At 45.1% G+C, this 26,113-nt stretch overlaps 2 protein-coding genes across 10 annotated transcripts in view; one reads left to right on the plus strand and one right to left on the minus strand.

Annotated features, from left to right (window-relative positions):
- Nucleotides 1-4,533, minus strand: part of SMYD4 (SET and MYND domain containing 4) — a 52,720-nt gene extending 48,187 nt beyond the window's left edge. For 3 of the 7 annotated variants that reach the window (XM_063629655.1, XM_063629659.1, XM_055258419.2), the window contains exons 1-2: nt 4,382-4,504; nt 2,647-2,792 (exon numbers count right to left, since the gene is read on the minus strand). In XM_063629655.1, the coding sequence (XP_063485725.1) occupies nt 2,647-2,780 (134 nt within the window). In that variant the 5' untranslated portion in view covers nt 2,781-2,792; nt 4,382-4,504. Of the gene's footprint in view, nt 1-2,646; nt 2,793-4,381 lie in introns of those variants that run through there. The other 4 variants (XM_055258416.2, XM_063629656.1, XM_063629654.1 and 1 more) reach the window with 4 other exon arrangements.
- A 16-nt stretch (nt 4,534-4,549) lies between these two features.
- Nucleotides 4,550-26,113, plus strand: part of RPA1 (replication protein A1) — a 65,638-nt gene continuing 44,074 nt past the window's right edge. The window contains exons 1-4 of one of the 3 annotated variants that reach the window (XM_055258425.2): nt 4,550-4,783; nt 17,073-17,123; nt 18,178-18,256; nt 18,833-18,941. In XM_055258425.2, the coding sequence (XP_055114400.2) occupies nt 4,586-4,783; nt 17,073-17,123; nt 18,178-18,256; nt 18,833-18,941 (437 nt within the window). In that variant the 5' untranslated portion in view covers nt 4,550-4,585. Of the gene's footprint in view, nt 4,784-7,229; nt 7,304-17,072; nt 17,124-18,177; nt 18,257-18,832; nt 18,942-26,113 lie in introns of those variants that run through there. The other 2 variants (XM_055258424.2, XM_055258423.2) reach the window with 2 other exon arrangements.

The raw sequence follows: 26,113 nt of genomic DNA on the forward strand, positions 1-26,113 counted from the left end.
ATTTTATAAGGGGCTTTCCCCCTTTGCTCAGCACTTCTCCTTCCTGCCACCCTGTGAGGGCTGGGCCTTTTTTCCCCTTTGTCTTGCACCATGATTGTAAGTTTCCTGAGGCCTTCCCAGCCATGTGTGAGTCAATTAAATCTCTTTTCTTTATAAATTACCCAGTCTTGGGTATTTCTTGATAGCAACATGAGAATGGAGTAACATAAGTAGGAATTTAATTTTTAATAAGTGTGGCATTTGCAAGCACTGGGGAAAGGACACGTCATTCATTAAATGCTATAGAAAAATTGTCCACCTGGAAAAAAAGTGAGACTATTCCTTCACATAGTACACAAAATCAATTGGAGAGGTATACGTATGTCATAACATCATGTTGTACACCTTCAACGTATATTTTGTCTATATCTCAATAAAGCTGGAGGAAAAAGTGCAGAAGGATTAGAGAGCTAAAGGTAAAAAAATGTTAGCAGAAAACAAAGAACATTTTTATCAACTCCCAAGTAGTTGGAATTACAGGCACATGTCACCTTGTCTGGCTTGATTTTTATACAGCCATATCTGTCATTTTCCTTTTTTTTTTTTTTTGAGAAATAGTCTTGTTCTGTCACCCAGGATGGAGTGCAGTGGCATGATCATGGCTCGCTGCAGCCTTGACCTCCCAGGTTCAAGTGATCCTCCCACCTCAGCCTCCTGAGTAGCTAGGATGACAGGCACATGCCACCAGGCTTGGCTAATTTTTAAAATTTGTTTACAGAAAATGGAATCTCACTACGTTGCCCAGGCTCCTAGGCTCAAGCAATCCTCCCTCTGACTCCCAAAGTCCTAGGTTTACAGGCATGAGCCACCGCACCCAACCTCATCTTCTTTTATAGCTTCTGGGTTGTGTGTCTTGCTTAGGATGGTTTACTCCACCATCCTAAGCAAGGCAGGAGGATCGCTTGAGCCCAGGAGCTCGAGGTCAGCCTGAGCGACGTACTGAGACCCTGTCTCTAAAAAAATTTTGAATGAAATTTAAAAATTTAAAACATATATACACAATTTATATACAATGTAAATGTAAAAAATTTACACTGTAAATAGGGTAAAAAAGATAAACAGATTGGCAATAACTTATATAGCAAAGAATCATACAGCTAGATTTATGAAGGTCTCCTACAAATGAACAAGAGAAAGAAAGACAACCTGCTAGAAAATGGGCAAGGGACACAAATAGGCAACATACACAAGAAATAAAAATGCACTGGGGAGCCGGGCGTGGTGGCTCATGCCTGCAATCCCAGCACTTTGGGAGGCCAAGACGGGCAGATCACCTGAGGCCAGGAGTTGGAGACCAGCCTGCCCAACATGGCAAAAACTCCATCTCTATTAAAAATGCAAAATTAGCCAGGTGTGGTGGCACGCGCCTGCAATCCCAGCTACTCGGGAGGCTGAGGCAGGAGAATCACTTGAACTTGGGAGGCGGAGGTTGCAGTGAGCCAAGACTGCACCACTGCACTCCAGCCTGGGCAACAAGAGCAAAACTCTGTTTAAAAAAAAAAAAAAAAGAAAGAAAAGAAAAGAAATGAAGAATAACAAAAAAAGTATAACCCTAATTGCACCGAGTATCTGAACGGGCAAGGCTCAAAACTGAACTCATTATTTCATTCAATTAATATATGAGCACCTACTAAGTGCCAGGCACTGTGCCAGTTCCTTGCACAAAGACAAAGATCATCTGAGGGCAGGAGTTCGAGACCAGCCTGGCCAACATGGTGAAACCCTGTCTCTACTAAAAATACAAAAATATGAGCTGGGCATGATGGCGTACGCCTGTAATCCTAGCTATTCGGGACGCTGGGGCACGAGAATCGCTTGAACCCAGGAGGAGGAGGTTGCAGTGAGCTGAGATTGTGCCACTGCACTCCAGACTGGGTGACAGAGTGAGACCTTGTCTCAAAAAAAATAAAATAAAATAAAAATAAATAAATAAATAAATTAGCTGGGCATGGTGGTGTGCGACTGTAATCCCAAATACTCGGGAAGCTGAGACACGAGATTCGCTTGAACCCGGGAGGCAGAGGCAGTGGGCTGAGATTGCGCCGCTGCACTCTAGCCTGGGTGACAGAGCGAGACCCTGTCTCAAAAAAAAAAAAAAAAAAGAAAAACAAATACAAACATGGTCCCTTCCCTCATGAAGTTCACAGTCTAGCGGCAAAGGCAGGCATTAGTCAAAAGAGCACACACATATATAAAGGAAAATCACACGGCATTGTCAATGTACAGAGTGAAGACGGCCCAGCTGAGGCTCAGGGAGAGCTTTCCTGAGGAAAGATCTGGCTAATCCTGCAGGATGACATAAGTGAATTAGTTCACAGGACATGCTGGGATAGAAAGGAACCAGGAAAAGTACTTCAGGCATTTTCCATCGAAAAGAGATATTACTGGGCCAGACACGGTGGCTCACGCCTGTACTCCCAGCACCTTGGGAGGCCAAGGTGGGAGGACTGCTTGAGCCCAGAAATTTGAGACCAGCCTGGGCAACATAGCAAGACTCAATCTTTATTTAAGAAAGAGAGACACGTTACTTCAGAGCAAATGACAAAATAGAACATTTTTCAGCTCACAATTCCCTTGTTAAAGCTTGTTAAAGCTTGATTTACTTACTGAAGAAGTGAATAGGAGTGAAGAAAGATATCCCTCAAGGTCTCTGCTGTAGAAATTGTGACCTGAACAGACGTCGGGAGTGAAGCCCACTTTTGAAGCAAGTATGATTTCCACTCATCCACAGGCAGATCCATGCTGCTTTTGATCTATAAAATGAGTAAGAAAATAGGAATCTACAAATGCACAATTTTAGAAAATCAAGGGTTCAGCCAGGTGCGGTGGCTCCCATCTGTAATCCCAGCACTTTGGAAGGCCAAGGTGGGTGGATCACGAGGTCAGGAGATCGAGACCATTCTGGCTAACACAGTGAAACCCCATCTCTACTAAAAATACAAAAAAATTAGCCGGGTGTGGTGGCGCACACCTGTAGTCCCAGCTACTCAGGAGGCTGAGGCAAGAGAATCGCTTGAACTGGGGACGCAGAGGTTGCAGTCAGCTGAGATCGCGCCACTGCACTCCAGCCTGGGAAACAGAGCGAGAATCTGTCTCAAAAAAAAAAAAAAAAAAAGAAAGGAAAATCAAGATTTCATTCAACGAAGCCTGAAGCAATAAAATCAATTATTGTGGTCTTTTCCTCTAGTTTATATGCTAAGGAAGGATCTATATTCTCTCACAGCAATTCACTCAACATCCTTCCATTCAGAAATATTTACTGAAAGACTACTTTGTCACAGGCATCATGCAGGTGATGGTTATACAAAGACGAAGCAGACTAGATAGCTACCATCTGTGTCCTCTTAGATCCCCTAGTGTCTTTTTTTTTTTTTTTTTTGTGAGACAGAGTCTTGCTCTGTCGCCCCGGCTGGAGTGCAGTGGAACCATCTCGGCTCACCGCACCCTCTGCCTCACAGGTTCAAGCAATTCTCCTGCCTCAGCCTCCGCGTAGCTGGGATTACAGGCCTGATCCCTCTAGTTTCTCAAGTCTGAAACCTGAGACACACCCCAGATTTTTCTTTCTCACCCACTCCAGCAACTATTCAATTAACAGGTATTTCTCTCTCTTACATAGTTCAGCATTCGGATTAAGTCCTCACCATCTCGTCTGGCATTCTTCCTAGAGTGTCATAATTAGTGTCCATGCCATTGGCACCACTCCCCACCTTCAATCCAGCCTCCAACACTGAGACGGAAGTCAGTGCTCTGCCTTAAGTTCATCAACGCTACTCCAAGCATACCCGGAAGCCCAGGACAAAACCGTCCTTACTTGACCCTTGGCTGACTTTTAAATTCTTAGGTGTCACTTGCTCCTCTGCACCCTTGCATACTGAACTACTTATCGCCATCCCCGGCTTGCCAGGCTATTTCATCTCTCTAATGTTTTGGCATAGGCTATTCATGCTTTCCGGACCAACCCTACCCTGGCTTATGGAGTACACCTGGAAAATTCCCACACGTTCTTCGACTCGACTCAAATGGCACCTCCACCGGGAAGGCGTCTCTGATTGCCCAGCTGTGATTCCAACACCCTTGGGGCCTGTACCACGTCTACCTGGAGGTGGGGTTACTCACGACATGAAGTGCCCCCACACACTGTCCTCTTCTCTAAGGACGGGGGCTGGGTCTGATTCCCTTTCGGAGACCGCCCCCCCACCCCCCGCCGCCAGGGTGCCAAGCTCAGGGCTTGGCCCGGGCAGGAAGTCAGCCCCGCGTTGCTGGAGGAACCGGGTCACTGCTGCGACTCTATTTAGCAGCTGAGCTCTCAAGGAACAGCTTTCACCTCCTCTGGGATACCAACCTGTGCACTGGCCAGAGACCGAGGCGAGAACGCCTCGAGAGCCCGCTCAGAGGCGCCCGGAACCGGGCCCCGGACTCCCTCCCAGCGTCAGCGCAGCTACTGGCACGCCCCTTGGCGCCCGGCTCCGCCCCGCCCCGCGTCCGACGCCCCGCGCCAGGCCTCGCTTGGGACCACGGGTGGGTCACGTGGGCCGCGCCTCGGCCAATGCGGCGGCTGCGCAGCGCCCGGGCCCGCCCCCGAGCCGCGCGCACGTCGGGGGCGGGAGCGGCGCGCGCAACTTCTCGGGCCAATAACTGCGCAGCGCGCGGGACCCGGGTGGGGAAGCTCGAGCTGTTGCGGGGTCCGCGCGGAAATCTGGGCGGTGGAGCCATGGTCGGCCAACTGAGCGAGGGGGCCATTGCGGTGAGGAGGTGCCCGGGGCCGGGCTGGCGGTCCGGGGTAGCTGCGGCCCCGAGCCTCGCGGAGTGGAGAGGGGGAGGGGAGCGCGGGGCGACGGGGGATGAACGCGAGGGGAGGAGATGGCGGGGGGCGGTGGGGACCTGCCGGGCGTCCCTCTAGTGTCATCACCCCCTCCTCAAAGCATTCTTTCGATCGTCTTTAAAACATGCTCACACTTTTCCTACTTAAGAACAAACTAAACGCTTGCCTTTCTCTGCATCTTCCACCTGCGGACACTTTCTGCCTCTTCTTTCCCCACCCACAGCCAAACTTCTTGTCTGGTTTCAGCCACTTCCTTTCCTCGCCTCTCATCAACTCTTTAACCCACTCCAGTCATCCCCTTGATCGCTGTAGAAAACCCTGGCTGAAGGTACCAGTGGCCTCCAAGTTGCTAAATCCAGCCCTTTTCCGTTTTCAGCTTACCTGAGTTCTCAGCAGCGTTTGCATTTGTGCCCTGGTTGCCTCTGGTCACACCCTCTTCCTTGGGTTTTAGTGGCTCAGCTTGGCAGGTCTATCCCCGTCTTATTTGCAGGCCCCTCTTTGTAAACTTTTGTTGAATCAAGGCTCCCTCTAGGCCCTCTTGACTCCCGAGGCAATTTCTTCTTTTTTTTTTTTCTCCAGCCTGGGCGACACTCACTGTCGCCCAGGCTGGAGTGCAGAGGCGCGATCTCGGCTCACTGCAACCTCGGTCTCCTGGGTTCAAGCGAGTCTCCTGTCTCAACCTCCCGAGTAGCTGGGACTACATGTATGCGCCACCACACTCGGCTACTTTTTGTGTTTTTTTTTTTTTTTTTTTTTTTTGAGACAGAGTCTTGCTCTTTCGCCCAGGCTGGAGTGCAGTGGCGCAATCTCGGCTCACTGCAAGCTCCGTCTCCCGGGTTCACGCCATTCTCCTGCCTCAGCCTCTCCGAGTAGCTGGGACTACAGGCGCCCGCCACCACGCCCGGCTAATTTTTTGTATTTTTTAGTAGAGACGGGGTTTCACCGTGGTCTCGATCTCCTGACCTTGTGATCCGCCCGCCTCGGCCTCCCAAAGTGCTGGGATTACAAGCGTGAGCCACCGCGCCCGGCCTACTTTTTGTGTTTTTATTAGAGACTGGGTTTCATCATGTTGGCCAGGCTGATCTCGAACACCAGACCTCAAGTGATCCGCCCGCCTCGGCCTCCCAAAATGCTGGAATTACAGGCATGAACCACCAAGCCCGGCCCCAAGGCAATTCCATTGCCATCTATTAATGTATGTCAGTTGCTCACAAATTTCTTTGTACTGAGCCACCTTTACTCTAAAAGACAAACTTCTGTCATCTGTCTGCTTATTCCATGCTTCAGAGGGTTTTAAGTTCAATATACATATCCCAAAGCAAATTCTTTATCTTTCTAAGTCTGGGCCTCTTCGTGCCTGTCTCCACGGATGGCACCATTATCTTTTCAGTTCATTGCTAACCAGAAATTGAGAAATCATTCCTCCTACATTGTCCATCACCTGGGCGTCCAGTCCCTCACCAAGTGAAGTGTATTTTACCTCCGCGTAGATCTATCAAGCCCACCGGCTTCTCTCCATCCATACTGGCACCATCATTTTTTTTTTTTTTGCCTGAGCTGCTTACTTCCACTCAGCATATGTTCCTGCCGCCATTCCCATCCACAGCATACTCTCAGCCTACCTGTCCAGTCACCCCCACATTTTTTTTTTTTAATTTAGATTTCTGGTATATTCCATACTCCTACCTTCTTCCATGGGGCCTGTGAACTTTTTTTTTTTTTTTTTTTTTTGAGATGGAATCTCACTCTGTTGCCCAGGCTGGAGTGCAGTGGCGCAATCTCGGCTCACTGCAAGCTCTGCCTCCCGGGTTCACGCCATTCTCCTGCCTCAGCCTCACGAATAGCTGGGACTACAGGCGCCCGCCACCACGCCCGGCTAATTTTTTGTATTTTTTAGTAGAGACGGGGTTTCACCATGTTAGCCAGGATGGTCTCAATCTCCTGACCTTGTGATCTGCCCGCCTCGGCCTCCCAAAGTGCTGGGGTTACAGGTGTGAGCCACCACACCCGGCCCTGAACATTCTTTTCCCTCTGCCCACTGCCTAGGTGGTTTTTCACTCTTCCCCACACTGGCAAACACTATCTTCATATCTCAGCTCATTTGTGACTTCCCTTACTAGGCTAAGTCCCTTTGAGACCCCAATTCCTGTTCATTCACTTACTGATTTATTTTTTTCTTTTTGAGATGGAGTCTCGCTCTGTTGCCCAGGCTGGAGTGCAGTGGCACGATCTTGGCTCACTGCAACCTCCGCCTCCTGGGTTCAAGCAATTCTCCTCCCTCAGCGTCCCAGGTAGCTGAGATTACAGGAGACTGCCATGATGTCCGGCTAATTTTTGTATTTTTAATAGAGATGGGGTTTCACCATGTTGGCCAGACTGGTCTCGAACTTCTGACCTCAAGCAATCCACCTGCTTCGGCCTCCCAGAGTCCTGGGATTACAGGTGTGAGCCACCACGCACGACCCCATTCACTTATTAGATGCATGACTTGAGGCAAGATACTAAACTGTTTCTTTTCTGTAAAATGAGGGCAATGATATCTATTGCATAAGATTAGTAGGAGGATGGAGTAAGTTATTAAATTTAAAGAGCTTAGCACACTGATACATAGTAAATGCTCAGTATTTATGTTACCTATTAATAATTACAGATACAGTTTTATGTTTGATTTATCAGTTTCTTTTTAAAATTTTAAAATTATTATTGTGTTTGTTTGTTTGTTTTGAGGCAGAGTCTTGCTCTGTTGCCCAGACTTCAGTGCAGTGGCACATTCTCGGCTCACTGCAACCTCTGCCTCCCGGGTTCAAGCGATTCTCCTGTCTTAGCCTCCCTAGTAGCTGGGATTACAGGTGCCCACCAACACACCCTGCTAATTTTTGTATTTTTAGTAGAGACAGGGTTTCACCATGTAGGCCAGGCTGGTCTCGAACTCCTGGCCTCAAGAGATCCGCCCACCTTGGCCTCCCAGTATGCTGGGATCACAGGCTTGAGCCACTGTGCCTGGCCTAATACTTGCTGTAAATTCCATGAGGCCTGCAATCAGGTCTGGGTTATTTTACTCTGCATCGTATCCCCAGTACCTGGAGAAGTGCTGGCAAGTTTTAGGTGCTGAATAAATGCTTGCTAGTTGTATGAATAAATGAGGCAGTGGGAAGAAAGGGACAGACGAATGGGGAAGAAAGGCAGCTTGGGGGAAAAACAGGAACAGGAAGAACTATTGTTGGACTCAAGTGAATATTTAAATTAGGAATGTGTGAATGCTGAAACTGGGGAAGTGATTTTAAATTGTAGCCTTCATTTACTTTATAGCTGCTACCTTGTGTCTTTAAGACAAATTAAGACTGTTTCTAGGCCAGGCGCAGTGGCTCACGCCTGTAATCCCAGCACTGTGGGAGGCCAAGGCAGGCAGATCACCTGAGATCAGGAGTTTGAGACCAGCCTGACCAACATGGAGAAACTCTGTCTCTATTAAAAATACAAAATTAGCCAGGCGTGGTGGTGCATGCCTGTAATCCCAGCTACTTGGGAGGCTGAGGCAGGAGAATCTCTTGATCCTCCTGGGGTAGAGGTTGGTAGAGGTTGCGGTGAGCCGAGATCGCACCATTGCACTCCAGCAACAAGAGCAAAACTCCATCTCAAAAGAAAAAAAAAAAAAAATGGTTCTTCACTTTTAAAGAGACTGATCATGGGCCAGGCGCAGTGGCTCATGCCTGTTATCTAAGCACTTTAGGAGGCCAAGGCAGGTGGATCACTTGAGGTCAGGAGTTCGAGATCAGCCTGGCCAACATGGAGAAACCCTGGTCTACTAAAAATAAAAATTAGCTGGGTGTGGTGGCATGTGCCTGTAATCCCCGCTGCTTGAGAGCCTGAGGCAGGATAATTGCTTGAACCCACGAGGCAGGCGGAGGTGGCAGTGAGCCGTGATTGCACCAGTGCATTCCAGACTGGGCAACAGAGTGAGACTCTCAAAAAAAAAGAATGATCATGGAGATATTTAAATAATTTGATAAGTTCTTTTTTTATTTTTTAGAGATGGGGTCTCACTCTGTTGCCCATGCTAGTCTCAAACTCCTGGGCTTAAGCGATCTTCCCACCTCAGCTTTCCAAAGTGCTGTGATTACAGGTGTGAGCCACTGCACCTGGCCACGTTTTTATATTCAAAATTTTATAAACCTATTTCCAGTGTAGGTGAACTATTTTGTTCATAAATGAAGAATGAAAGTTTCACACGTGTTTGTGGTGATGGAAAGAGTTGGAGAACCTTTGTTGACTTTCATTATCAGCTAAAGCAGGTATCATTTTCATTCAAAAGACGCAGGCCACAAAGGGTACGCAAATACCACACAAATGTGGAGGCATTTGGTCAAGAGTCACATGATAAAATAAGAGATGATGCATGGAACTCTTGTGGTAAACAGAATAAATAGCATTTGTATCTTAATTATATTATAGAACGAAAGGGGAAGGGAACTAATATTTTTGACTGTTTCTAATGTGACAGATGCTTTAGTAGTCAGTGCTTAAGTAACCCTAGAAGATAGCTATTTATTATACTCCCATTTTACAGAGGAAGGAAGTACAGAGAGGTTAAATAATGGGGGTGAAGATTTGAACACATGTGCCCTTGAGTATTACATTTGTTGCTTTATATACTTACTAGGGATTTTTTTTTAAAGGGTCTCACTCTGTTGCCCAGGCTGTGGTGCAGAGGCATGATCTCAGCTCACTGCAACCTTCACCTCCCAGGTTCAAGTGATTCTTTTGCCTCTGTCTCCCGATTACAGACGTGCGCCACCATGCCCAGCTAATTTTTGTATTTTTAGTAGAGATGAGGTTTCGTCATGTTGCCCAGGCTGGTCTTGAACTCCTAGCCTCAAGTGATCTGCCTCCCCGGCTTCCCCAAGTCCTGAGATTACAGACTTGAGCCACTGTACCTGGCCGTAATTTTTAAACGACAGAGTCTTGTTCTTCGTCTCTCAGGCTGGAGTGCAGTGGCATGATCATAGCTCACTGCAAACTCCAACTCCTGGGCTCAAGTGATCCTTCCACCTCAGCCTCTCGAGTAGCTCAGCTCATTTTTTTTTTTTTTAATTTTGTGTAGAGATGGGGTTTCGCCATCTTGCTTAAGCTGGTCTTGAACTCTTGGTCTCCAAACAGTTCTCCTGCCTTGCCTCCCAAGTCTTTGGGATTACAGGCATGAGCCACTGTGCCTGGCCTTGTCCCTTAAAACGAGTTATCCGTTTGTAAACAGCTGATTTCTTTGGAGCATTGTCCCCATATACTTTTCTTTAATAAGTGAGCTCCTCCTTCTTCCACCCAAGCTTCCCCTTGAATTTGTTGTTGGTTATTGCTTACATTTTAGCAGAATTTATGTTGCTCTGATAGGGGCTCTCTTCAAATTGATGTCTTATCCTTCTTAGTACCTCAAACTAGGTCTTGTTCAGACATGTTATAACAAGTTAGTATGAGTTTATTTTAGTGCAAAAAATTTTTGAAATGCATGCATAGTTTTTTCATAATGCACATTTTTCATGTACTTTTTGAATTCCCCTCATATATGCGCGTGGTTTTAAAATCAAATGGAACAGAAAAGTGTTTATGGCTGGGCATGGTGGCCCACATGTGTAATCTCAGCACTTGGTGAGGCTAAGGCGGGAGGATCCCTTGAGGCCAAGAAAGAGTTTGATACCAGGCTGGGCAACATAGCAAGATCCTGTCTCTATTTCATTTAAAAAGAAGAAAGAGGTGTTTAATGTAATTACTGACCTTCTGCCCTACCTTGTCCAGTACTGTTCCCCAGAATAACTGCTTTTTAGAAAAATCACTGTCATTGACGTTTCACTTACGTATAGTAAATTGCACCTTTTTTTTTTTTTGGAGACAGAGTTTCCTTCTGTCGCCCAGGCTGGAGTGCAGTGGCGTGATCTCAGCTCACTGCAACCTCTGCCTCCCAGGTTCAAGCAGTTCTCATGCCTCAGTCTCGTTAGTAATTGGGGTTACAGGTGCACGCCACCACGCCCGGCTAATTTTTGTATTTTTAATAGTGATGGGGTTTCACCATGTTGGCCAGGCTGGTCTCGAACTCCTGACCTCAGACGATCCGCCTGCCTTGGCCTCCCAAAGTGCTGGGATTACAGGCATGAGCCACCACTCCCGGCCAAATTGCACCTATTTTAAGTGTACAGCTTGATGAACGTTGACAAATGTGCGCCCCCCTGTAACCACATTGCCCGGTGAAGATATAGAATACTTCCATCAACGCCCAACTCCTCCTGCTCCTTCCCCACCTCCGTCCTCACCCTAGGCAACCAGTGTTCTGGTTTCTACCTTTGTAGGTTAGTTTTGCCTTTCCTAAGACTTCATATAAATGGAATCAGATAATATCTATCCTTTTGTGTCTGGCTTCTTTCAGCAATTTTTTTTTTTCCCCAGAGGCAGGGTCTCTGTCACCCAGGCTGGAGTGCAGCGACACAGTCATGGCTCACTCCAGCCTTGACCTCCTGAACTCAAGAGATCCTCACACCTCAGCCTCCTGAGTAGCTGGGACTACAGGTGCATGCCACCACTCTTGGCTAATATAAGAAAAAAAAATTTTTTTTTTTTTGAGACACAGTCTTGCTCTGTTGCCAGGCTGGAGTGCAGTGGCGCGATCTCAGCTCACTGCAACCTCTGCCTCCTGGGTTGAAGCGATTCTTTTACCTCAGCCTCCCAAGTAGCTGGGATTACAGCCGCGCGCCACCATGCCCAGCTAATTTTTGTATTTTTGGTAGAGATAGGGTTTCACCACGTTGGTCAGGATGGTCTCGATCTCTTGACCTCGTGATCCACCCGCCCCAGCCTCGCAAAGTGCTGGGATTACAGACGTGAGCCACTGCGCCCGGCCTAAAAATATTTTTTGTAGCGACAGGGTCTTGGTGTGTTGTCCAGGATGATCTTGAACTCCTGGGCTCAAGTGATCCTCCCACCTTGGCCTCCCAAAGTGTTGGGATTACAGGCACAAGCCACCACTGTGGACCAAAATGGTGTTTGCGATTTATCCATGTTAATTCAGTAATTTGCACCTTTTTATTGCTCAGTAGTATTCCATTGTATGACTATAATAAAATTTGTTTATTTACTTATTATTGCACATTTGGGTTATTTTCATCTTTTGGCTATTATAAATGAAGATGCTGTGACCATTTAAGTACAAATCTTTTTGTGGAAATATGTTTTCATTTCTCTGGGATAAATATCTAGGAGTGTAATTGCTGAGTCATAGGTAACTGAATGTTTAAAAGAAATTGCCAAACTTTTCCACTGTGATTATGAGAATCCTACTTGCTCCATATGCTTGCCAGTCATCAGTCTTTGATTTTGCGTATTCTAGTGAATGCGTAATGGTACCTCACTGTGGTTTTATTTGTATTTCTCTGGTGACTAAGGACGTTGAGCATCTTTTCGTGGGCTTACTGGCCATTTGTATATCTTCACAAAAGAAGTGTCTGTTCACATCTTTTGTTCACCTAAAAATTGGGTTTTGTGCTTATTAATGAGTTGTAAGAATTCTTTATTCTTGGTAGGTCTTTCGTTAAATATAAATATTATATTTTCTCCCAATCTGTGACTTGCCTTTTCTTTTTTGAAATTTTGTTTTTTTGAAGTGCACTTTTAAATTTTGATGAAGCCCAAGTTATCAGGTTGTTTTTTTGTTTGTTTTTGTTTTGTTTTTTGCGGAGTTGTGTTTGTGTGTCCTAAGAAATCTTTGCTAGGCTGGGCGCGGTGGCTCATGCCTGTAATCCCACGACTTTGGGAGGCTGAGGCAGGCGGATCACTTGAGGTCGGGAGTTCGAGACCAGCCTGGCCAACATGGAGAAATCCCGTCTCTACTAAAAATACAAAATTAGCCGGGCGTGGTGACGCATGCCTGTAATCTCAGCTACTCGGGAGGCTGAGTCAGGAGAATTGCTTGAACCCAGGAGGTGGAGGTTGTGGTGAGCCAAGATCGCACCATTGCTCTTCAGCCTGGGCAACAAGAGTGAAACTCAGTCTCAAAAAAAAAAAGAAATCTTTGCCTACCCGACCCAAGGTCACAAATCTTTTATACTGTGTTTTCTTCCAGAAGTTTTATAGTTTTAGCTTTGCCTTGTGGTCTGTGATGCATTTCAACTTTACTATTTTATCTATGATATATAGATCTTTTTTAAATATAGATATTCAGTTGTTCCAGCCCTGTTTATTGAAAAGACTATCCTGTTCCATTGAGTTAGTCACTTTATTTATTTTTTTTTTTTTAATTTTTTATTTTTAAGACGGAGCCTTGCTCTGTTGCCCAGGCTGGAGTGCGGTGGCGCGATCTCAGCTCACTGCAAGCTCCGCCTCCCGGATTCACGCCATTCTCCTGCCTCAGCCTCCTGAGTAGCTGGGACTACAGGTGCCTGCCACCAGACCCGGCTAATTTTTTTTGTATTTTTAGTAGAGACGGGGTTTCACTGTGTTATCCAGGATGGTCTCGATCTCCTGACCTTGTGATCCGCCCGTCTTGGCCCCCAAAGTGCTGGGATTATAGGCGTGAGCCACCATGCCTGGCCCCTTAGTCACTTTAGATAAAAGCAATGGACTGTATATGTGTATCTGTTTCTAGAATGTCAGTTGATTTCTATGCTGTTGCTTATGTCAATACCACGTCGTCATAAACTTTGCAGATTTATAGTAAATCTTGAAATCTGGCATCGTAAATTCTCCAGCTTCATTTCTTTTTTTTCTTTTTTTTTTTTTTTTTTTTTTTGAGACAGAGTCTTGCTCTGTCGCCCAGGCTGGAGTGCAGTGGTGTGATCTTGGCTCACTGCAAGCTCCGCCTCCTGGGTTCAAGTGATTCTCCTACCTCAACCTCCTGAATAGCTGGGATTACAGGTGCCCGCCACCACACCCAGTCAATTTTTGTATTTTTAGTAGAGATGGGGTTTCACTGTGCTGGGCAGGCTAGTCTTGATCTCCCAACCTCATGTGATCTGCCTGCCCCGGCCTCCCAAAATGTTGGGAGTACAGGCGTGAGCCACCGTGCCTGGCCTCCAGCTTCATTTCTTTTTTTTTTTTTTTTTTTTTTTTTGAGACAGGATCTCACTTAGTCACCCAGGCTGGAGTGCGGTGACATACATGATCATAGCTTACTGCAGCTTTATCTCCTTGGCTCAAGTGATCCTCCCTCCTCACCCTCCGAGTAGCTGGGACCACTGCACCCAGCTAGTTTTTTGTTTTTTTTTTTTGAGACAGGGCTTTACTCTGTCATTCAGGTAGAGTACAGTGGTGCTATCTTACCCTACTGCAGCCTCTGCTTCCCAGATGCAAACAATCCTCCTGTCTCAGCCTCTCGAGTAGCTGGGATTACAGGTGTGTGCCACCACACCCAGCTACTTTTTGTATTTTTTGTAGAGATGGGGTTTCACCATGTTGGCCAGGCTGGTCTCGAACTCCTGACCTCAAGCGATCATCCTGTCTCAGCCTCCCAAAGCGCTGATCCCTTTGCATACACTGAAGTATAGAGAAACAAAGTACAATAAGAAAAGAAAAAGAAAATGAAAACAGACGTTTGTTTGTTTTGAGACAGGGTCTTCCTTTGTCACCCAGGCTGGAGTGCAGTGGTGCCATCACAGCTCACTGCAGCCTAGACCTCCTGGGCTCAAGTGATTCTTCCCCAGCTTTGTGAGTAGCTGGGACTACAGGTGTGCACCACATACCTGGCTAATTTTTTTTTTTTTTTTTTTTTGAGATGGATTCTCTCTCTGTTGCCCAGGCTGGAGTGCAGGGGCGCGATCTCGGCTCACTGCAACCTCTGCCTCCCAGGTTCAAGCGATTCTTCTGCCTCAGCCTCCCGAGTAGCTGGGACTACAGCCATGTCCCACCATGCCCAGCTAATTTTTTATAGTTTTAGTAGAGACGGGGTTTCACCGTGTTAGCCAGGATGGTCTCGATCTCCTGACCTCGTGATCCTCCCACCTCGGCCTCCCAAAGTGCTGGGATTACAGGTATGAGCCACCACCTGGCTAATTTTTTATAGAGTCGGGTCTCCTTATGTTGCCCAGACTGGTCTCGAACTCCTGGGCTCAAGTGATCCTCCTGCTTCCGTCTCCAAAAGTGCTGGGATTATAGGCATGAGCCGCTGTATGCAGCCTTGTTGGTAGTTTTCAGTGTGCAGTTCTTACATATGTACTGTTAAATATATCCCTAAATAATTTACTTTTGAAGCCCGGCGTGGTGGCTCACGCCTGTAATCCCAGCACTTTGGGAGGCTGAGGTGGGCAGATCACCAGAGATCAGGAGTTTGAGACCAGCCTGGCCAGCGTGGTGAAACCTCGTCTCTGCTAAAACTACAAAAATTAGCCAGGTGTGGTGGTGCATGCCTGTAACCCCAGCTACACAGGAGGCTGCAGCAGGAGAATTGCTTGAACCGGGGCGTTAGAGGTTGCAGTGAGCTGAGATTGCGCCACTGTGCTCTAGCATGACAGAGCGAAACTCGTCTCAAAAAAAAGTTCTTTTGATGGTGTTTAAGTGGCATTTTTGAAAATTTCATTCTTCAGTTGTTTACTGCTAGTATATTGAAATACAAGTGATTTTTCCACACCAGCCTTGTGTCCTGCAAACTTGCTAAATCAACTTACTAGTTTTTATAGATACCTTAGGATTTTCTATGTAAACGATCAGATTGTCTACAAATAAAGGAAGTTTTATCTGTTCCTTTTTAATCTTTTTATTTTTTATTTTGAGAGGGAGCCTCACTCTGTCGCCCAGGCTGGAGTGCAGTGGTGCGATCTCAGCTCCCTGCAACCTCCGCCTCCTGGGTTCAAGCGATTCTCTTGTCTCAGCCTCCCCAGCAGCTGGGATTACAGGCATGCGCCACCACGCCCAGCTAATTTTTAAATTTTTGGTAGAAACAGGGTTTCACCACGTTGGCCAGGCTGGTCTCAAACTCCCGAGCTCAAGTGATTTGCCCGCCTCGGCCTCCCAAAGTGCTGAGATTACAAGCCACCTTGCCCAGCCAGTTCCTTTTTAATCTTTATGCCTTTTTTTCCCTTGCCTTATTGCATTAGTTAGAACCTCTAATACCACATTGAATAAAGGTGTTAAGAGGTATATCCTTGCCTTATTCCCAATCTTAGTAGCATATTATTGTCTTTTACTGTTAAGTGTGATGGTAAGCGTAGATTTTTTTTGTAGATGTCAGCTATCAGTTTAAGCGTTACTTCTATGCCTAGTTTGCTGAGACTTTATAATGATTAAGTGTTGCCTTTTCTGTATCTATTGAGTTGATAATGATTTTTCTCTATTCTGCGAATGTGACAAATTACATTGATTTTTCAGATGTTGAGTAAACCTGGCCTTCCTTGGATAAATCACACTTGGTCATGACATATTATCCATTTTATATAGTGCTGGATTTGATTTGCTATTATTTTGTTGAAGATTTTTTTTTTTAAACAGAGTCTCGCTATGTTGCCTAGGCTGGTCTTGAACTCTTGGGCTCAAAGCAGTCCTCCCACCTCGGCCTCCCAAAGTGCTAGGATTATAGGCATGAACCTCTGCATGGGGCGGTCTTTGTTTTTTTTTTCTGTCATAGTAAACCTAACATCATAAAATGACTTGGAAAGAAAGTCTTTTCTATTTTCTGAAATAATTTATGCAAGTTTTTTGTTTGTTTGTTCTTAAATGTTAGCTAGGATTCACCAATAAAGCCATCTGGACCTAGAGTGTTTTCTTTTGGAATATTTAGAATTATAAATTCAATTTCTTTAATAGATATAGAGCTGTATAGATTTTCTTTTGTATCAGTTTTGATAATTTGTATTTTTTGAGGGATTTATCCACTTTATCTTGGTTGTTTTATAAAGTTGTTCCTAATACTCCCTTATTATCTTTTTAATGTATATAGGATTTGTTTATCTAATTCCCTGTTAATGAGCACTAGAGGGAAATGAATGGTTGTTATGAATAATGAGTACATATGGGATACCGGTGTTAGAGATGTACTAAGTGTTTCCTTCTTGTAAAACACGTATCTCCCTCTTACCATTTTATGGTTTGTCCAAAGTGATAAAATAGACGTTTCAGCTGACGGGCTCAGAATAGGCTCTTTTAACAATCTTATCTGTATATTCCAAATACCAACTATAAAAACATGTCATTTTCATCATGATTTGACTGCATATCTCACACAAACCTGTTTTTACTCCCTCAGGCCATCATGCAGAAGGGGGATACAAACATAAAGCCCATCCTCCAAGTCATCGTAAGTACCTGCGTATGTTATGTTCCATGTCAACTTCTTTAGAGTCATCTAATTACAAGTTACGTTTGGTGAAGGACAGACAGATTTGTCCACTTTCGGAAATTCGCCCCCAGTCACAAAAAATAGGCCAGTCTACATTGTAACCCTGAGAGAGCAGCCAAGCTGTTTGAAAATGTTACTACGTGAGCTGCTAAGTTCTGCTGTCTTTGGAGGTTCAGACTGAAGGCTTTGCCTCTGTCCTCCTCCCCACTGTTGATAGATGACTGTGGTGCTACTTGCCTTTTCTGCCCTTGGGTTTGTCTTGTTCACACTGGCCTTTTATATGACCTCTAGAAATATATCTAGTATGAACTTGTCTCCTTAACATTCTTCAGTTAACACATCATTTATTTAAGGGGTTCTCAGACTTCAGTGGAGTTTTGAAAAATAGAAGCAGAATGGTGGGCTCACGCCTGCAGGTTTTCAGTCAGCTGGTCTGATGGGTCTCTCTGCTGCACCACACGAGCTGTGGGTCAGCTTGGGGCTCTGGGTACAGGTTTCACTTCCTTTGGAAACCTGCCTCTGCGCTCTCTCAGGTGGGGACAAAGGTCTCGGCTCTGCCGCCTGATCACGGACACGTCACTTACGTCTCTCTGCCTCCATCTCCACCCCAGTTGTTAGCCCCTTCAGGACAAGGATTCTTTTTGTTCATTTTGTATTTTTAGCATGTTTACTACACAGCACCTTGTGTATATTGGGTGCTTCATTATTATTACTATTTTTATTTTTTTTGTAATTGATTTTCAGCCAAATGTGAGTCAGGAGTGAGAACACAAGCGTATAGGCAGCTCGTTTTACTTCCCTCTCTGCTGTGTTTAATAATGTTAGTGGAGGGAGGTCAGTGGGAAAATCATCAAATCCAATTTTCTTTTCCTTGGATATAGGTGTCAAGAGAATGGGCAAACAGTTAGTTTGTATTGAACTAATGGCAAACCCGCTCTCCTGCCACTTCGGTTTACATATCCCTGGGGACGGGGCAGACAACCTGGCTAATGAATCAAGTTTTCTATCCTAGAACATCCGTCCCATCACTACGGGGAATAGTCCACCGCGTTATCGACTGCTCATGAGTGATGGATTGAACACTCTATCCTGTGAGTATGGTGTATCCATCTAGAAATGTGTGAGTATTTAAATAGTAGAAGCGCACCCAGCCCTTTGGTTGCCATAATTTGGGGGCACTCGTGAAGTCCATACTTGCTTGGCTATGTACTTCATTCAGACAGAATTGCAGCCATCAGAGAGCATTGTAACAATAGACGGCAGGTAGTGGAAAGCTGCCACTTGGCTTAAATTTTCTCTAACTGGTGTTCTGTGTTTTCTCTGATTAATTTCGCTAAGGATGATATTGACATCGACTGAGTGCGATGGGTCAGCTGCCCTATACTTTCCTTTTCTGGGGTTTTATTTCTGTGTTGGAAGCTGTAAAGGGGAGAAAGGAGAGAATTTTTAAATGATTTTGGCCACTTTAACAAATTCACACATTTAAGAGTAGCAGCAAATGTTTAACAGGCAGCAAAATACACAGCTTTTCACTCTGCAGAGTCTGACTAGTTTTAATATCAGGAGCGTATTTAAGGCATTTTTCTTTGCTAGCACAGGTAGGAGTAGCTTTCAGAGTCTTAAGACTGCAGGATTTTGGAGGCTAAAGAAATCTCTGTGCTTTTCAGCTTTCATGTTGGCAACACAGTTGAACCTTCTTGTGGAGCAAGAACAATTGTCCAGCAACTGTGTTTGCCAGATTAACAGATACATTGTGAACACGCTGAAAGACGGAAGGTATGTGGTGTGTTTTTTTCTGTCTTATTGTATTGTAGAATGGGAACGAATTTAGGAATAAAAAAGGCAATAGTGAGTTTTCAGCTAAGAATTTGCAGCTTTTCAGTTAAGAACTCAGGTAGCTAACACATGGCACCCAAGGAGGAGAAACATGGCAACAAGTTGGAAATTTCAGAGCAGAAGATTAAGGTAGAATGCAGAAATCTTGTTATTTCTAATTTCTTCAGAAGCAGCGTTTTTAGGATTTCCCCCAAAAGGATCTTATCTTTTTTGTTTATTTTTGGTAGAAATGGGGTTTTGCCATGTTGCCCAGGCTGGTCTCAAACTCCTGAGATCAGGCAATCTGCCCACCTCAGCCTCCCAAAGTGCTGGGATTACAGGTGTGAGCCACCACGCCCGGCCTCAAAAGTATCTTTTAATGAAAAGGGGTCCTTTATTTTACAGCAGAAAATGATAATTATTTTGTAATGCTGCTTTGTGTGTGTGTGTGTGTGTGTGTGTGTGTGTGTGTGTGCAATCTTGAATCTTTTATATTAAATGCTGTATTTAGCCAATATAGAATATGTTGAACCACGTGTGGTGGCTCATGCCTGTAATCCCAGCACTTTGTGGTGCTAAGGTGGGAGGATTGCTTGAGGCCAGGAGTTTGAGACCAGCCGGGGTGACATAGCCAGGCCCTGTCTCTACAAAAAAAAAAAGTTAAATTAGTGAGGTGTGGTGGCACACACTACAGTCTTAGCTACATGGGAGGCTGAAATGGGAGGATTCCCTAACCCCAGGAGTTTGAGACCAGTGAGCTGTGATTGCACCACCACACTCTAGCCTGGGCAGCACAGCAAGAGGCCATCTCTAAAAAAATAAATTTAAAAAAAGAATGTGTTGTACACAGACAAGTTGCTGCATGCTAGAGATACAGTGATGAACGGAACTGTACTCTCATTGCTAAAAAATGACTTATTTCAGGCAAGGTGCAGTGGCTCACACCTGTCATGCCAACACTTTGGGAGACCAGGTAGGGAGGATCACTTGAGCCCAGGAGTTTGTGACCAGCCTGGACAATATGGTGAGACCTTGTCTCTACGAAAAAAAAGAAAAGTTAGCCGGGCGTCGTGGCACGTGTCTGTGGTCCCAGCTACTCGGAAGGCTGAGAAGAGAGAATGGCCTGAGCCCTGAGAGGTGAAGGCTGCAGTGAGCTGAGATCATGCCACTGCACTCCAGGCTGGGCAATAGCGTAAGATCTTGTCTCAAAAAAGACCAAAACAACAAAAACAAAAACCAAGATAAAAAACGATCAACAATACTAAAAGGTTTAAGTAATCAGTTTTTAAAATTCTGTTACACTGATTTTAGGACTCTTACATTTTCTCCAGCTGTTCTTTTTTCCTACCTCTTTATCTCTATGTTGCTTGGATTTCACTCAAGAACTTTTTTCTGGACTGGCTCTTTAGTGCTGTATTCCCCATTATCAGCCTGTTGGTCTGTATGCTAGAATGACCGCTTGCCTGGCTGTCTATTCTTAGGTTATGTGGCTTTACCCTCAGAATTTTGTCTTCTGGCATTGAATGTTGATCTAGAGAAGTCTTAAGGCCATCTTGGTTTGATTTCTTCCCTTGTAGGAAGCTTTGCTTTTTTTTTTTTTTTTCCCCTGAGGCTTCACTCTGGTTGCCCAGGCGGGAGTGCAGTGGCACCATCCGGGCTCACTGCAGCCTTGACCTCCCGGGCTCAGATAATTCTCCCACCTCAGCCTCCCGAGTAGCTGGGACTACAGGCACCCGCTACCGTGGCCAGCTAATAAGCTTTGCTTTTTCTACCTATATTCCTGAAGATTTTTTTCTTTATACCTCAAATTCAGTACTTAACCAGGCTATGCCTCAATGTCAATTGTCTGTTTTTTTTTGTTTTTTTTTGTTTTTTTTTTTGTTGAGACGGAGTCTCACTCTGTCGCCCAGGCTGGAATGCAGTGGCGCGATGATCTTGGCTCACTGCAAGCTCCGCCTCCCGGGTTCACGCCATTCTTCTGCCTCAGCCTCCCGAGTAGCTGGGACTACAGGCACCCGCCACCACGCCCAGCTAATTTTGTTTTGTATTTTTAGTAGAGACGGGGTTTCACCATGTTAGCCAGGATGGTCTTGATCTCCTGACCTCATGATCCACATGCCTCAGCCTCCCAAAGTGCTGGGATTACAGGCATGAGCAGCATGCCCGGCCGTCCATATTCTTTTTTTTTTTGTGGTGTGTGGTATGCTCGTTCAGTCTGCAGATTCAGTTCTTTTCAAGGAAGTTTTTCTGTGTGTTAATGTTGTTTTGTATTTCATTTATTGAGTTCCAGTTTTTATGTATGTTGTAGATAACTTTGACCTCCATATAGGTCTTTACTTTAACCTTTTTTCTTTTTCTTTTTTTTTTATTTTTATTTTTTTTTTATTTTATTTATTTAGTTTTTTGAGACGGAGTCTTGGTCTGTCGCCCAGGCTGGAGTGCAATGGCCCGATCTTGGCTCACTGCAAGCTCCACCTCCCAGGTTCATGCCATTCTCCTGCCTCAGCCTCCCGAGTAGCTGGAATTACAGGCGCCCGCTACCGCACCTGGCCTACTTTAACCTTTTTTCTAATGGATGCATTGGCTTGCTTCGAGGTTTTCCAACATAATAGTACAGTTTTTAGTTTTCTACTCCTCAATCTTTATAAGTTATTAGATGTATAATAGTATTGATTTTGTTCTGTTTTTTTGCTTAGCTGTTCAAGCTCCCTTTTCTTCTTAGTCTCTTGTTTTAGCTCATCTTTTGGCTGTTAATTTGTTGGATTTATATAGTCGTACTTATTTTGCCAATCGCTTTTGAGAAGTGTCACTCCTTTTCTTGGCTTGCACTTTCTTCTAGAGTGGGTTCTTTAATCGTCTTTGCCTCCCCGTTCCTTTCCCTTCTATGCATTGTTGTGTATTGTTGCTTTGTCATCCCTTTTTATTTTGTTCATGCTTAATGTGAACAGTCCTGTCCAGACTTGATATTTGCTCTGACATAGTCTAGACTAGGTACATGTTGCCAACCTTCTCACTTGGGACCTTTTATCTTCCACTCCAGGCTACCTTGGAGCGCTTAAGTGGTGCTTTGCAGCCACTTTCCTGTCCTCCAGGGCATGGTTGTGGGAGACGGTGGAAGCGTTGCTGGGATTGAGTGCAGTCCTTGCTGGGAAACTTCACAGCCCACTCTCTCCAGTCACGGAGACAGCTCCGCTCCCCTGGGCTTTGCCTGATGCCACTGCCTCAGCTTGGAGGCTTGCTTCATATTCTTTTGTACCTCTGCTGAGAGTCTGTGTGTATGGCTGGGTTTATTTACTCCTTGCTTTTTTGGTGATCATTCAGGTTTATTCTAAACAGGACTTCAGCAGTCATCCTTGTACTTTATCTTAACGTGTTTATGCTTTTATTTCTGAATAACAGATTATTAGAATTTGTATTGTGGGGTCAAAGGACATCTGTGGAAAGTATACCAATTATACTCATGAATGTTATATGAGTATCTATTGGCCAGGCACAGTGGCTCATGCCTGTAATCCCAGCACTTTGGGAGGCTGAGGCAGGCAGATCACCTGAGGTCAGGAGTTTGAGACTAGCCTGGTCAACATGGTGAAACCCCATCTCTACTAAAAATACAAAAATTAACTGGGCATAGTGGTGCACACCTGTAATCCCAGCTACTCGGGAGGCTGAGGCAGAATTGCTTCAACACGGGAGGCAGAAGTTGCAGTGAGTCAAGATTGCGCCATTGTACTCCATCCTGGGTGACAAGTTTTTCTTGACCAGGCTGGAGTGCAGTGGTGCCATCTTGGCTCACTACAACCTCTGCCTCCCGGGTTCAAGCAATTCTCTGCCTCAGCCTCCTGGGTGGCTGGGATTACAGATGCATGCCACCATGCCTGGCTAATTTTTTTGTATTTTTAGTAGAGACAGGGTTTCACCATCTTGGCCAGGCTGGTCTTAAACTCCTGACCTTGTAATCCACCCGCCTCGGCCTCCCAAAGTCCTGGGATTACAGGTGTGAGCCACCGCACCCAGCCTGTTCCTTTTTATGGCAGAATAATCCTGTGTTGTCTAGATACATCACATTTTGTGTATCTATTCGTTAGTTGATGGGCATTCGGATTGTTTCAACCTGCTTGCTATTACTAATAATTCTATGAACATTTGTGTACAAGTTTTTTGTGGACAGACATTTCCATTTCTTTTATAGATAATCTGTCTAGGAAAGGAATTGCTAGGCAAAATGGTCATTTTATGGTTAACTTTTTGAGGAACTCCCAGGCTATTGTTCAAAGTGTATACACCAGTTTACCTCCCTGCCAACAGCGCTAGTGTAGAGTTTCTCCCCGTTCTTGCCAGTACTTCAAATTACACTCCATAGAGTTTCAGTTAAACTTCTCTGTAGACTATTTAGTAATTTATAGACAACGTCTTTCTTTACTTTTTCCCTTCAAATTTTTGTTGGCTGTTTTTTTTTTTTTTTTTGAGACGGAGTCTCGCTCTGTTGCCCAGGCTGGAGTGCAGTGGTGCGATCTCGGCTCACTGCAAGCTCTGCCTCCCGGGTTCATGCCATTCTCCTGCCTCAGCCTCCCGAGTAGCTGGGACTACAGGTGCCCACCACCACGCCCGGCTAATTTTTTGTATTTTTAGTAGAGACGGGGTTTCACCGTGTTAGCCAGGATGGTCTTGATCTCCTGACCTCGTGATCTGCCTGCCTCGGCCTCCCAAAGTGCTGGGGTTACAGGCGTGAGCCACCGCGCCTGGCCTGTTGGCTGTTCTTATATTTATTCCTCCATATGAATTTTAGAGTTGCCAAGCCCAAAATACCAAGCAGCCAGGCACAGTAGTTCACACCTGGAATCCCAGCACTTTGGGAGGCTGAGTAGTTCACACCTGTGATCCCAGCACTTTGGGAGACTGAGGCGGGAGAACTGCTTGAGCCCAGGAGTTTGAGACCAGCCTGGGCAGCATAGGGAGACCCTGTCTCTATGAAAAATCTGAAAATTAGCCGGGTGTGGTGGTGCATGCCTGTGATCCCAGCTACTCAGGAGGCTGAGGTGGGAAGATTGTTTGAGTCCCACAAGTCAAGGCTGCAGTGAGCTGTGATAGTGCCACTGCATTCTAGCCTGGGCGACAGAGAGCAAGACCTTGTCTCAAAAATAAATAAACAAAAAAAAAAGAAAGGAAATTCTTGTTGGAATGCAAATAACTTTCTTAATTTTAGATAATATTTGATATTAAGTCTTTTCATCCAAGAAAATAGTATGTGTCCATTTGGTTTCAGATTTTCTAGATACACAATTGTGTCATCTCCTTATTCTCTTTTCTTTTCTTTTCTTTTTTTTTTTGAGATGGAGTTTCACTCTTGTTGCCCAGGCTGGAGTGCAATGGCACAATCTCAGCTCACCGCAACCTCCGCCTCCCAGGTTCAAGCGATTCTCCTGCCTCAGCCTCCCGAGTAGCTGGAATTACAGGCATACGCCACCATGCCCAGCTAATTTTTTTGTATTTTTAGTAGAGATGGGGTTTCACCACGTTAGCCAGGATGGTCTCGATCTCCTGACCTCGTGATCCACCTGCCTTGGCCTCCCAAAGTGCTGGGATTACAGGCGTGAGCCACCGCGCCCGGCATTCTTTATTCTCATATTTGTCATTTTGTTGTTTTTTTTTTAATTTTACTGTATTGACAGCACTGTCAAAACTTGGACGATGATAATGTCAGCAGTTGCTTGATTTTCATGGAAATGCTTTTGGTTTCACTGTTCAATGCAGTGTTGATCGTGGAAAAACACGCAGTTTATCATGTGCAGGTTTTATTAAAATTTTAAGTCCTCAGGATTTCATCAGAAATGGCTCATAAATTCTTTCAAAGCTTTTACTACATCTTGATATGATCATATTTGTTTTTAATCCATTAACATAATGAACTATTTTAATAGATTGTCTAGGCTGGACGTGGTGGCTCATGCCTGTAATCTCAACACTTTGGGAGGCCGAGGTGGGTGGATCACTTGAGGTCAGGAGTTCAAGACCAGCCTGGCCAACGTGGTGAAACCCTGCCTCTACTGAAAATACAAAAATTAGGCAGGCGTGGTGGCACATGCCTATAGTCCCAGCTACTTGGGAGGCTGAGGCAGGAGAATCACTTGAACCTAGGAGATGGAAGTTGCAGTGAGTTGGGATCGCCCCACTGCACTCTAGCCTGGATGACAGAGCAAGACTCTGTCTCCAAAAAAAAAAAGATTGCCTAATAATTCAACTCTTGTTTCATTCTTGCGATAAATCCTGCCTTAAAAAAATAATCCTAGGCTGGGCTGGTGGTTCACGCCTGTAATCCCAGCACTTTGGGAGGCTGAGGCAGGTGGATCACCTGAGGTGGGGAGTTCGAGACCAGCCTGGCCAACATGGTGAAACCCTGTCTCTACTAAAAGTACAAAAATTAGCCAGGTGTACTGGTGCATGTCTGTAATCCCAGCTACTCAGGAGACTGAGGCAGGAAAATTGCTTGAACCTGGGAGGCAGAGGTTGCAGTGAGCTGAGATTGTGCCACTGTACTTAAGCCTGGGTGACAGAGTAAGACTCTCTCTCAAAAAAAAAAAAAAAAAAAAAGAAGAAGAATTCTCTTAGCTTGCTAATTGTCTTTCTCTTTTTATTGTTTAAAATATTTTTTCTGGAAAACTTTAAACATCTACAAACATAGAATACACAGTAGTCTGATGAGTCCCCATATAGCCCATCATTCAGCCCCAGATTGTCACCTGTTGTCCAGTTTTGCTTTATCTCCATCCTTTCAATGTCCACTCTCCTCTGTAATTTTGAAGTAAATCTCAGACATCATATTATTTCATCCATAAATATTTTAGTATGTATTTTTGAAGGATAAGAACTCTTAAAAGGACACTATCCCATTTCACACCTAAAATAACAAATACCGTCAGTGTTGTATTTTCAACTTGTGTGTGTGCGTGTGTGTGCCCGCACAATCTATATGAATCAGAATCCAAAATAAGGTTCCCGTGACGGTAGACTGATGGTCTGTTAAGTCTCTCTGAATCTGTAGGCTCTGCCTCTGCCTTTTTTCTCCTTTACTGTTTATTTGCTGAAGAAACCAGGTCATTTATCCTTCACCTCGTGCAGTTTCCCCCAGTCTGGAT

This window comes from Symphalangus syndactylus, chromosome 20 (genome assembly GCF_028878055.3).
Source record: "Symphalangus syndactylus isolate Jambi chromosome 20, NHGRI_mSymSyn1-v2.1_pri, whole genome shotgun sequence".
NCBI classification, from domain to species: Eukaryota; Metazoa; Chordata; class Mammalia; order Primates; family Hylobatidae; genus Symphalangus; species Symphalangus syndactylus.